Source organism: Oryza glaberrima, chromosome 8, assembly GCF_000147395.1.
Source record: "Oryza glaberrima chromosome 8, OglaRS2, whole genome shotgun sequence".
Classification (NCBI taxonomy): Eukaryota; Viridiplantae; Streptophyta; class Magnoliopsida; order Poales; family Poaceae; genus Oryza; species Oryza glaberrima.
The window spans coordinates 4,638,765-4,652,351 of record NC_068333.1 but is presented as its reverse complement, the minus strand read 5'-3'; the positions used below and the strand labels follow the sequence as shown (position 1 = coordinate 4,652,351).

The following is a 13,587-nucleotide window of genomic DNA, read 5'->3' as shown; positions in this document are numbered from 1 at the left end:
ATATTTGAGTCAATTTTTAAGTTCGTTCGCTTTTGGAAATACAGATTCATGTTTGAGTTGGATTTCAAGTTCGTTTGCTTTCGGAAATACAAAAGGAGTTGTATAAGAAAACTTTCTAGAAAAAACTCGCATGCTAACTTGAGGTAAAATACTGACTCCTAATTGCAGCTCATGATTTTCTAAAAAAATATCCAAGTGAATTCCCAGCGAATTTTACCATAGCTAAACAGTATAAAAATAATAAAATTAAAATAGCTTTTACCCGTTGCAACGCACGGGCAATTTTTCTAGTGATTATAAAAAAAATGAAATAATTTGAGAAGATTTATTAACATGTAACATATCACTTAACAAACATGCAAGTTCAAATTCAACTTCTACATCTCGCAACGAAAAAAAATTAAACTACAATTAGTTAATGTATATTCACAGTCAAATTTGTTTTTTTCGTTACGAGATGTAGAAGTTGAATTTGAACTTGAATGTTTGTGAAGTGATATATCACATTTTACTATATCTTCTTAATTTTTTTCATAACTATTTGAGTGACATGCAAACAACGAGGGGATATCCCCTCGAGGGATCAAAATCCACTTCCGTGGCGTCACAAATATAGGACTGATGGAGGCAATTAAGAAGTTCCCCATGTTGGAGGAGCTTGAGCTTTCATTTTGCAATAATGTTTTTGGAAAAACCTAGTATGAGGTAGTGGCCAAAGCTTGCTCGGCCCTGAAGCGCTTCCGAGTGATCTATCCCCGCTTCAACCACACGTTGCAGATGGTGATGAATACAAGAAGGATGAAGAAGCCCTAGGGATTGCAACAATGTGCGAATTATACGCTTCCTTAGCTCTTTGGCAGCAAGCTCACCAATGTTGGACTGACGGCCATCCTCGATAATTGCCCCCATGCATCTGGATCATCTTGACATTCGGCGTTGCTACAATGTCGACATGGATGCCGCCCTAGCTACGAGCTAAGTGCGCCAGAATCAAGGCGCTGAAGCTTCCTCGTGACTGTACTGATGGGGACGAGAGTTTCCGAATTGGAGACACACGGTTGAGGTTGAGTAGAACTTGACGAGATACCGTGGTGGATTCCAGATTTTCCGTTATTTGACTCGCCATAACATTTGGGTCGAATATATGTACCATGTAGAGCAAATCTTCTATAGCTTGTTGGTCTAGTGGCAGTCGGTTACGTTTAGCGGCGGCCGGTCCGGTGCTAGTCTTCTCTCGGGTTGTGTGTTGGCGCTATCAGTGTGTGGGTGGCGGTATAATTTTTCTTTTTTCCTGGTTACGACCCTACATGGTTGTAATCTTGTAATTTTTTCCTGCTCTATCAATAGAACTTCGCACCGTCTCGTGCGAGTCGTTTAAAAAAAATCTTCTATAGCAACGGTGATTCTAATATATTATAATATTGTTGAACATCAGATGTTTGATATGTGTAACAATCACCACCTGAAGAAAATGAGTATGATGGTAATTTGATCCTTATTGGGAGAAACGTCTAGAAATCTTCTAGCTAGCTCCACAAGGTGGTGAGTTAGACGACCTAGATTCGAAGCCTCACATCTTCTAATTATTTGATATTAGGTCATTCCCTAATATTCACGTCTTTTTTTATCCTTATTGGTGTTGGTGTCGATGTACCAATGAAGATGAAAGTGATCGCTGAATGTCGCCAATTTCCGCTTCCCAGTCTGTAAAATCCCAGTTACAATGTCGCCAATGCTGATGGATCTTTCAAACTCTAGAATTTGAAATCAGCTTCGGATTATAATCCAAAGTAGGATCCTGCGAAGCTTGATGTGCCCAAGTTTTGTTGCCCAAGTGTGGCTTTGTCAGATGATTGATGTAGCACCTGCGAGCAAAATGAACGTACTCACAGTTAATTGCAGTGTTTCGTAGTCTACTCCAAACAATAAAATGCATCACTTTTGTCTATGCAACACTCCGAACAATAAAATGCATCAGTTGTGTCCATGCAAAAAAGACAATGAGAAAATTGACTGAAATTAAGTGAAAAATATGATGTCATATTTTTAACAAACCCGATTAGATTCTCCATGTAGTTGATGCGTGAATTAGTAACATCCAAATCAACATTTGCTCAAGATAGTATCCAGCCGCTGGTCATCGTATGGATGCTCTAGATGAAGCAACGGCAAAGTTTGTCGTATCACTCCAAAGACAGACGATATACCAACCCCTCCATGTAGTTGATGCGTGGATTAGTAACATCCAAATCAACATTTGCTCAAGATGGAATCCAGCTGTTGATCACGTATGGATGCTCCAGATGAAGCAACGGTAAAGTTTGCCGTATCACTCCAATGACAGATGATGCCAACCCCATGTGCACCATATACCACTGTGATCCACCGACCATATAGTTCCGGAATTCCTTCGGGTCAGCCGATGAGGCCGAGCAATGACGTGCTAAGGCAGAGGAGGTGGGATTGAGTGTTGTGTTGGTGTGGGCGTGCAGTGGAAGGAAAGGAGAAGAGAAGAGAAGAGGATTAAGGTTGGGGGATTTGTTTGAATATTAAATCGATTTAACAGCCTAAAATACACAAGATATTAGAGGGCTTTTCTGTCAAATATAAATAATATGGCGTTTTTTCCTTAAAAATATGACGTGTCATAAATATTAGCTGCCACAGTGTATCCAATAAACGAAAATGAAGTTACATGGGCCCACCTGTCAGCCACACCTTCACATTTCAGCCGCTCCTTCTTCCTCCGCCGCGATCGAACCCTAACTCCCACGTACTCGGCGAGATGCCGCGCTCCCCCTCCCCTTCCGGCGACCTCCGCGGCGGAGCTCCGACGCCGCCGGAGGCGGAGGCGGAGGCGGAGGCGAGGGACTGGGCGGACCTGCCGCGGGACGCGCTGATGGCCGTGCTGTACAGGCTGGGCAGCGTCGAGAGCCTCGGGGGCGCCGCCCGGGCGTGGGCGAGGGAGCTCCCGCGGGACGCGATGCAGGCCGTGCTCCGCCGCCTGGGCCAGGCCGAGATCCTCGGGGCCGCCGGCCAGGTATGCCGCTCCTGGCGCCACGCGGTCGCCGACGAGGCCGAGCTGTGGCGTCGAGGCGGGGAGGAGGAGGGGCGCCCGCCCGCCCGCCTCGCCGTCGCCCGTGTCGCCGCCGGCCTCGGCGCGGGGCGGCGGCGCGAGCCGTTCGTGGCGGACCGCGTCGGGTGCGACGGGTTCCTTCTCTACCTTGGCAAGCGGTAATATGACCCCAATTTCTCAGATACTAGATATATATTTGGGCACATTTTTGCCTCTGATGCTCAAGAAAAATGTATTTTTGTTTTTTTTATTTCTGAAATCGTTGGCGATACCGCATTTAGTTTCTCCAATTTACATGGCCGATTGAGATCCAAATGCACCAGGTCACCAGGGGTAATCTTATTTGTGGTCAATTTCTGAAAAATATTAGTCTCACCTGATGATTAGTTTTGTGTATTCGCCGGCCATTTTTAGGTGAGAAGGTGAGATTCATGGGTTATGGCTTACATTAGATTCTGTTTAGAATGGAAAGCATATGTAGTGCTCCATTTTACAAATGTGTTTTTTTTTGTCTGTAGTATCAAATTGCTCATGTCAGATGTAGTCCAGACTGCCTACATGGTAATTCAGGACATAACGTGGTTCGAGTTGCCGATCTCTTATGACGAGAATTAGAACTACAATTTAATGTAACTCGAGTAGCTTCTATTAGTTGTTTTTCATTTAGTTTTGTAAGTAATTTGGAACAACCTTATTGGGTTCCTTAATATATTTAAGGTAGAACTCCTGCCAGTTACTCAAAAAAAAATCAATTGCACTTCAGGTTTAAGGTAATTACTAATTAACAACAGTACTCTACGGCATAAGGACCTAAATTGCAATCTGTATGTGCAGATCAAACACAATATGAAAGTAAGTAGAGGTTCAAGTTACTGGTAATTTTCAGATGAACTTTTGACCTATCAAAGTCATTTCTCCTTTTGTTTTCTTAAGGAATTGATTTCATATCATTCAAGAGGTAGAAGGAAGATATATACCCTATTTTTGAAGTAGTATTTGCTTGCATCTTGCGTGTTTCCATGTTTTTTCGTGATATGGAAAATGACAAATGTGTATCCCAAAAACCACTAACATATATTATTGATTGTCTTGCCCTTTTGATCAAGTTTGGTGTCTTTGTGCTACTATCTCCTTGTACAATGTTTCCCAGAATGCTCATGGAAACCATAGTCTTAACCAAAAAACAACACATGTGATAAGATGAAGAACTGCATCTTTAATTGTTACTAATATCAAAGATCCCCTGTTTGCAGGTTACCATACATTAGGAGCCTTTGCCTCACCTCTTGCTACAGCGTGTGTAGTGAAGGATTTGTGGAGGCAATAAAAGGATTTCCGCACCTTGAGAAGCTTGAGCTTTCACTTTGCACAAATATCTTTGGGGAGGCTATTGTGGCCGCTGCGGAAGCTTGCCCACACTTGAAGCGTTTCAGGCTGAGTAAAGATCGCTTCTACTGTTTTGATGATGATCACAGCAATGATCAGGAAGCCCTGGCAATTTCAACAATGCGTGAGCTATGATCGCTCCAGCTTTTCGGCAACAATCTCAGCAACAGAGGCATATCAGCTATCCTTGACAACTGCCCTGACTTGGAGTCTCTCGATATACGCCATTGCTTTAACATTAAGATGGAAGCTTCTTTGCAAGCCAAGTGTGCTAGGATCAGAACACTGAGGCTCCCTGATGACTTACTTGATGACTATGAGTTTCAGGTCAAAAGCCCCATCAGGTATAAGTCGATTTTCCAAAGCTACCTTTGGTCCGATGGTGATGAGTACTTGGATAGAGATTACATGGATGAGGATATGGACAACTATGAGAGGTTTATACCCGAGGATGAAGATTTAATTGAAGGTGATGATGAGGATGCCATAATCTTGGACTACTACAAGATGCTCCAACACGATCTAAACTAAGGCAGTACTTAGCAACTTTTATCTCTGTGCTATGCAACTTATCTGCGACAACCCTTGCCTTAAGGCAGTAGTGATTGCTGTATGCTTCTCTGAAAGCTTTTCTCTTCGCCCGGAAATGTCAGATCATAGTGTTTGCTCCAAATTTGTATTAATGATCTTTGTGCGTAGTCCATAGGAAATGTGCTATCTGCGGAATCACCGGTTCATAACAAGAGTTGCCATTGAACGACATGGATGCTCTACACTACAAATTGGGTTTCATTGGTCATTCGTTGCTGTTATGTGTTGTTTCATGATTCTGTAGTGCTAAACTGCTACAACAATAGGGGAAGGCTCTAGTATATGCCACTGTTACTTCTACTTACGATATTCATTTCTTCCTTAGTCGATTTTCGGTATTCGGCACCTTCGATATAAATGCCGTAAACAAAAATTGAACCTGATTAGGAGTAATCGAGGACAATAAGGGCCTGTTTGGTTGGTTGGAGGGACTAATGGATTAGTCCCTCAACTTTAGCCCCCTTTAATCTGTAAAATCCCAAACATGGGTGACTAAAAGTACATTAGTCTATTAGTCTCCGTGGAAGGAGCTTATAGGCACCAAAATGTTTTCTTTCCGCCTCTTGCCCCGCTGTCTCCGTACAGCACTATCATTTTCTCGTCTCTCTCCTTTCCTCTTCTCGACCCCGTGCCGCCGCCGCCGCCCCGCCGGTCCCCTGCGCAAGCCACCGCACCTGCTTCGTGCAAGAGCCGCCGTAACCCCGCCGCCGCCCATGCAAGCTACCGTGAGTCGGGCAGCAACCATCAGCCATGGCAAGCAACGAGGAAGGAAGAGCCGCTGGATTTCTTGTCCCAGTTGCACACACATCACCCGGCGGCCGCCATCGACGCCTCCGACTACGGCTTCTCGCAGGCTTCCTCAGGCCATGCCCGCCGGATCTGGCGTTAGCTTCCACTTTCTGGGGAGTGGATCCAGGGGCCTGGATGTGAACTCCTAGGCCGATGCCTTCCCCAACATCGCCTCCTACCCCCAGATCCTGCAATCGGATTGCCATGGCTTGCCTCTGATTTGCCCTGGCATTAGACTTGGAAAACCTATTTTACTACTCCCTCATGCCTCTGTTTTAGGTTATAAGACGTTTTGACTTTGATCAAAGTCAAACTATTTTAAATTTAACTAAGTTTATAGATAAATATAATAATATATTTATAATATTAAATTTGTTTTATCAAACCAATAATTGAATATATTTTCATAATAAATTTGTCTAGGGTTAAAAATATTACTACTTTTTTCTATAAACTTGGTTAAACTGTATAATTTGATTTTTACAAGAGTAAAAACGTTTTATAAACTGAAATGGAGTTCCTGTAAATAACGCAACGCCCACCTCACCTCAGCTATCGACGATGCCTTTCTCGCCGCCCCATGTATCGGCGGCGAGTCGCCGTCGTCGTCGTCGGCGGCGGCGTCTTCCGGCGAGGGACTGGGCGGCGCTGCCCACGGACGTGATGCTGCATATCCTCGGCAAGCTCAGCGCCGTCCAGCTCCTGCTCGGCAGCGCGGCGGCGGTGTGCCGCTCCTAGCGCCGCGCGGCGCGCGACGAGCCGTCGCTGTGGCGGAGCGTCGTGGTCAACGGGTACTCCCGCAGCCGGCTGCCGCCCCGGTGCCGGCTCAGCTTCGAGGAGGTGGCCCGCGCCGCCGTGCGGGGCAGCCAGGGCCGGTGCGAGGCATTCCGTGGCCGGTTCGTCGGCGGCGACGACTTCATCCTCTTCCTCGCCGACAGGTGATGAGATCGATTTCCTCCTAATTTAAAATCGCCCCTCAATATTTTAGGGTTTCGGTTACTGCTGCTTCTCCGTCGATGATTTGGATCACTATAATTCAGTTTGGTTTTGATGTGTTACATATTAATTAGCTTCCTTGTATATTCTGCTGCGAGATCATAATTAGATATCATAAAATTCGTCATACTTTTACCCGAAAAAAAGAAGAAAATAATTTATCATACTTTGGTTAAGTCAGAATCCATCAGATTGTCACTTTGTCGGGCCATGTTCTTCAGATTTGGTTTACCACTGCAATTGGAACTTAGGGGTAAATTAGTAAACTGTAAGTCCGCAACTGAAATTATTGTCAATATCTATTAATAACTATCTGGAATAAATGACAAAGGAATATAGTGTGATTTTTTATTCAAAATTAAACATATATACACTACTGATGCAGTTCTGTGCCTCTGTTTGCAAATGCAGCCAAATTAAAATTTCCACACACAGGAATGACAGATATAAGCTCAGTGTTAATTCCTCCAGCCATATCTTACAATTAGGTGAACACCTTAGTTATAAGTAAAGCCCATATAAATTCCGAATTGGTGCTCAAATTTCTTTTGCTATATCCTCTTAAATTACTTGCTCTTTTAAACCAATAATTGTTTCACCAGCAGTTAGTTTTCCTTTTTATCTCTATAAATGACAAATACGATGAGTTTACTTGCTTCCCTGCAAGGTAATGAAGTTTGTTTTGCAGAGAAGAATGGTTCCTTCAGTTTTTTTTTTTTTGAAAGAAAACATTCAATTAAGAAGATCAGTATGAAAAGAATCACATATAGATGTTTAGAATTACATATTGAAATTAAAAACGAGAGCTTTTCCTAAGAAAGAACTGATCATTCCTAGTTAAAACTTAAAACCCATTATCTGTTCATTTTATTTACTGTAACAAGTATTATTAGTTACTAATATCCAGTGCTATCTTTCCAGTGCTCCTTTTCTGAAGAGCCTTCGCCTCATCCTCTACCATAAGATCACCAGCGTAGCATTTGCTGCGGCAATAATGAAGTTCCCTCTACTTGAGGAGCTTGAGGTTTCAAGGTGCCGAAGAATAGAGCAATTTGCATGCCTGAACTTGTAGCCAATTTATGCCCACAGATCAAGCACTTCAGACACACCCGATCTTGGGACCGATATCGTGTTTACAACATCAACAGACCCGGCAATGACAGCCAAGCCCTGGCAATTGCAAGCATGCGTCAGCTACGCTCATTGCAGCTTTTTCGCGATGATATGACCAATGAAGGGATGATGACAATCCTTGACAACTGCCCCTACCTTGAGTCCATCGACATTCGGAGTTGCCGTAATCTCACCATGGATGGCACCTTGAGAGCTAGGTGTGCCATGATCAAGACGAAGACACTGTACCCGTGTAAACCTGCTGATGAAGATGAGGACTTTCAGCCTGGCAGCCCTATTAGTTACTGTTCTACCTGTGCTGGTAATACGGACATGGACATAGGGAGTGAAAGTGACTTTGACGACATTTCGGGTATTGATTATGACGATGATTGGTATGATTCTTACTGCTGTGACTACCTTAGTGACACCGAAGAGGCCGATCTTGCAGTGCATAACAGAATGCTTGAGAAGAGCATGCGAAGGTATATAAATCGTATGTAAATGGAATTGAATATCAAATGATTTTACTTCTGTCAGACAAGATCAAGGATTCAGAATGCGTTTATGATTTGCAGTGAACAATGATTTTGCTTCTGTCAGACAAGATCGAATGTTGCACAAGGCCTGATGGATGCCCCCATTGCCCCCTAGAAATAAGATTGTATGTTCATGATTTCAAGCAATCAATTTAGCACTGTTCGGATCAGGACTGATATCCGCCCCCTGCTTGTAACTCCCTTTCCTGAATCAGGATTAATTTTTATTCTATTTGAAGAATCAAATACAGTGGTAATTACGTCGAAATCTTAATTTGCCAATAGCACTAAAATGATTTTTTTTAGATAATGGATTTAAATAAAACCCAGCCTCTACATCCCAAGAGATGTACACAGCCATAATAGCACTAAAATGATAAAATCGTTAAACAAAGTAACACCATATAAAGCGACAAAATTGTAATAAACTAAAATTGTTCATTGCATATAACTGTAATTTTAGGCTTACTAATGTAGTACAATTTTAATTAGGTGATTACAAATTTAGAAATTACCATGCGTCTGAAATCTAGCAAATATCTTGTGACTCATCAATTTTATCCATGGGCATGCTCCCGCAGAAAAGGACTATTTAAGATACATATTCATACAAAATCCATATTTAGTGCCGTCGTAATCACTCCATATCAGTATTCAAAATTGTTAGATATGTATGGATATTTGTATCGGACGCAATATCCTTCTAGCAGGCATGAAGTGCTAGCTATGAAAACCCTTAAGCAAAATAAAGAAAGATCAGTTGTGTTCAATTACATGTTGTGATCTCCAAAATTTCAGTTTTAGTAGTCGGTCCAAGCACGAATTAGTGCCTTTGGCAAAAACAAAAATCAAATTTATTTGGATTCAGCAAAAAAATGTTCAAATTCTTGTATGAGAATTTTGAATCCTCAATTTGAGCCTATTTATTCACATTACTATCAACACCTTATTTCAAATAATATTTTGTATGATCTTAGGATCGTAGATTCGAGATACTAGAATCTTATAATCGTGTAAAAATAAATAGTAAGATAAATATACTATATAAAAAAAATACTTCCTCCATTTCAGCTTACAAGATGTTTTGACTTTGGTCAAAGTCAAACTAGTAATATTTACATTACCAAATTAGTTTTATTACATTAATAATTAAGTATATTTTTATAATAAATTTATCTTGAGTCGAAAATAATAATATTATTTTTTTATAAACTTGATTAAATTTGAAGCAGCTTGACATTGATAAAAGTTAAAACATCTTATAACCTCAAATGGAGGGAGTAAGGGTGTGTTTAGTTCATGATAAAATTAAAAGTTTGATTGAAATTGGAACGATGTGACAGAAAAGTTGAAAGTTTGTGTGTATAGGAAATGTTTGATGTGATGGAAAAGTTGAGAGTTTAAAGAAAAAAAAAGAGAACTAAACTAGGTCTACGGCTTGGTAAGATTCTAGGAATACGGATCGAGATACATGTCACGATTCAATCCCAAATCGCAAAGCTTAACTCTCCAACAGACGGGATCTTCATCTCCCTCCCGCGCCTTCCTCCCCACCCCATCCCCAAACCCTAACCCTCCACGCCTCGCCGCCGTTGAGGTCGCGGCCGCGGCCGGCCGCCGCCGCTGCCGGCGCAACATGTAGGCTAGGAACTGGGCCGACCTGCCGCTGGATGCGATCCTGACCATCTTCCACAAGCTCGACCACATCGACATCCTCATGGCCGCCGACCAGGTGTGCGCCTCCTGGCGCCGCGCCGCGCGGGACGAGCCCACGCTGTGGCAGCGCATCACCATGCGCGGGACCGAGGCGCTCTCCGCCAGGATCATCCGTGGTGGCTTGGCCTGCGCCGCCGTCCGCCGCAGCGCCGGCCGGTGCGAGGCCTTCTGCGGCGAGTTCGCCGGCGACGATGGCTTCCTGATGTATCTCGCCGAGCAGTAAGCACTTTATTTTAATATATGTGTACAACATTTGATCCATGATCCTTGCCCTTTAGAGAACTTTTTTAGTTAACTGTATTAATTAGAAACCTGTAGGTTAGCTTCATGTTGAAATTGAGACTGTTTGATATATCTGTTGTGGTTGTGCGCCCATTCAAAATATCTACAGGTAGATTTGGTCTTGAGTATAATTTGTTCCAAGTATTGATTGCTTCGATTTATGTCGATCAATTGGTGTCACATAATTTAATCCTCTAGTCTTTCTTGTTTGGATTGAAATATTGATGTGAAGGTTCTAGCTAAAAATTGTTTCTGCACTCTGAGTGGGTTTGCCATAATTTAATGTTAATATGGAGAAAACACTGATGCCCGCTGTGTAATCATCCAAACATATGGAGTTTGTCTACTTAATACTTGTATCCTTACAGATTTTGCATCAGATTTTGATGATGAATTCATATGGAGTTATATATTGCACGGCTATCATTCATTGTGATAAGACTTGAGCTGCCCTTTATTAGTATTAACAGGAAAACGAAATGATGAGAGGATCATGTGGGTGATTTATAAGAAAACTAAGCATCTCGCTATCCAAACTTAGTATAAAGAATCCTAGTACTATCTAAACTTAGTATAAAGAATCCTAGTACGTATATATTAGTAGTAATCTTGACATACAGCTTGAAAAGTGTACCTGAATCTACTCTGAGGATTAACAGTCGCACCAACTTTTTTTGGTCAGCTTAGGCAGTTATGTTTGGATGATTACACATTTGTGATCCCATAAATTTGAAACTGTAGCACTTGTTCGTTCACCACAATCCATTATCTTCTAAACTGATCATTATTCACTATCACTTCCAGTTATTTATCTAACTGTGCAATTAATTGTAGCTGGGCGCCAGCTTTTGTCAGCATAATTTTCGTTTCTGCTAGCTGGATTTGATGGTTGTTGATATCGTTGTGCTATCTTGCAGGGCCTCTTGTTTGAAAAGCCTTTGCCTCATCTCATGCTTGGGTGTCTCGAATGAAGGAATTGAGGAGGCAATAAAGCAGTTCCCTCTCCTTGAGGAGCTGGAGCTCTCATTCTGTGACAATGTAACTTATAAGGCGTATGCAATTATTGGAGTAACTTGCGGCCCACAGCTCAAGTGCCTTAAGCTTAGCAAATCCTTGGATGGGGTGGTAATGAAGACGTCTGGGTGATTAAAAACATGCATGAGCTACGCTCCCTGCAGCTCTTTGCCAATATCCTCACTAATAAAGGTCTATCAGCTATCTTGGATAACTGCCCCAACCTGGAATCTCTTGACATACGCCATTGCTATAATGTCGACATGGACGCCTCCCTGCGAGCAAAATGTGCCAGGATCAAGGTATTGAGGCCACCTGATGACTATGACTTCCATCGTGTGTGTACTCCTAGGAGGCTCTCCTTCTCCACGCCCATTATTCAGTTTGGACGGCTCTCCTCCTCCAGGCCCATTATTCAGTTTGGACTTTTTTTTATAAGATAAATCACCGGTGGGAGAGATTCCCAACCTAAATTTCATTAATAAAAGAAGGGTTACAAAGGCAGTTCTACACAACATTTAGAGTTTGGATGTTATGAGAGTTTTGGAGGAAGCGCTAATGGGGTCCAAGGTTCAGGTCATCCGCCAACGATTTGTCCCTAGCTTCCTGCCAGAGCCACGTAGACCATGACGAATTTGAGCTATGCATATGGAACAACCTCTTGATCAGTAGTACATGTTCTACAACCTGAGATCCTTTATTCCCCGCCCTCCGTGATCTTTAGGTCGGCAGACCTTCCCGCACGCTACCAAGGAGCAGGCTCTGGATCAGACATCTTCCCCTGTCCATAAGAAGACACGCCTTTTCTTGTCGATTGTGTCAGTTTGGACTCTAATTAGGAATCCATCTACTTTGAGGAATATTATTATTATTATTATTATTATTATTATTATTATTATTCCCGCGATGAGGATGATCTTGACAAATATGATAAGATATTAAGATGCTTCCCAGGGGCATGCGTACCTTCCTGAAATGAAGAACCTTCAGCACGATTTGGTCAATGTGGAATCAATGTTTGAGTCCAACCTTTTCTTTTCTGGGAAGAATTTTTTCCACGCTCTTCATGCATGTAAATTCTGCATTCATATTATTTTTTTAGAGAGCGTGCTTTTTATTGCCCGGCTTTGTAAGAAAGCCTAAGAGAACATGACAAACAGAGTTTTACACAGGAAAGACAAACAGAACAGAAAGAGCACAAATTTTGACAATTTGATCCTTTGCAAAAACTATTTTTACAAATGAACCGCTGCCAAAACTTATTTCAAATCTGACCCTTTTGCTCAACGCTAAATCATGTGGCGCTGGACTTAGACACCTTAGCGCACGTCAGCTGGCGCTGAATGCCGTGCCACGATGGATGGGAGATTAAGTCAGCGTGCCAACGTACATTCAGCGCCATGTTATTTGGCGCTGAGGTGTCTAAGTTCAGCGCCACACGATTTGGCGTTGAGTAAAAGAGTCAGATTTGAAATAAGTTTTGGCAGCGGTTCATTTGTAAAAATAGTTTTTACAAAGGGTCAAATTATCAAAATTTGTGCAGAAAGAGAAACTACGCCTAAAACACCGAAGTAACTAATATAACATCACTGGGATCACCAGTTTTCACTGCAAAAGCACCACTATTTCTAACAAACTCTACAAAACAACATCCAGCAACCAGAACAAACAGCTAGGGCCTCCGGGATCATAAATCTTTCAGCAAGCACATCGACCTTCAGGCTTTAGCTGCCTCAGCCTGGCCAGGATTTCATCAAGCAAGTTGCGCAGCAGTTTCCTTCGCTGCAAGACAGAAACAGCTCTATAAACCACGTGCAGGGGAGATTTAATCAAAATATTATGAAAAACCCAGTCATTTCTAGTCAGCCAGATAGCCCAACAAAAACCAGCTACCATCATCACAATCCCTATATATTTTGGAGTTGATTTTCTTTCTTATTCAAGCTACGAGTTACCCAAAGTTCCCAGGCAAATTGACTACCTGAATGACACCTCTAAGCACTGCCCACGCAAATCTAACTACCGAGCACCCAAAAATAACATGAACTTGCACTCCTCCATTCCACCCCTCCAATTCCTCAACCA

General features: G+C 42.4%; 1 protein-coding gene across 1 annotated transcript; it reads left to right on the top strand.

Annotated features, from left to right (window-relative positions):
• Positions 1 to 6,403: 6,403 nt before the first annotated feature.
• On the top strand, positions 6,404 to 12,342 carry LOC127782061 (F-box protein SKIP19-like). The gene is given in 7 exon segments (XM_052309127.1): positions 6,404 to 6,567; positions 6,646 to 6,780; positions 7,760 to 7,870; positions 7,987 to 8,436; positions 10,138 to 10,425; positions 11,406 to 11,602; positions 11,605 to 12,342. Coding segments are annotated over 7 exon segments (1,686 nt in total). The 3' UTR covers positions 11,946 to 12,342.
• Positions 12,343 to 13,587: the final 1,245 nt, after the last annotated feature.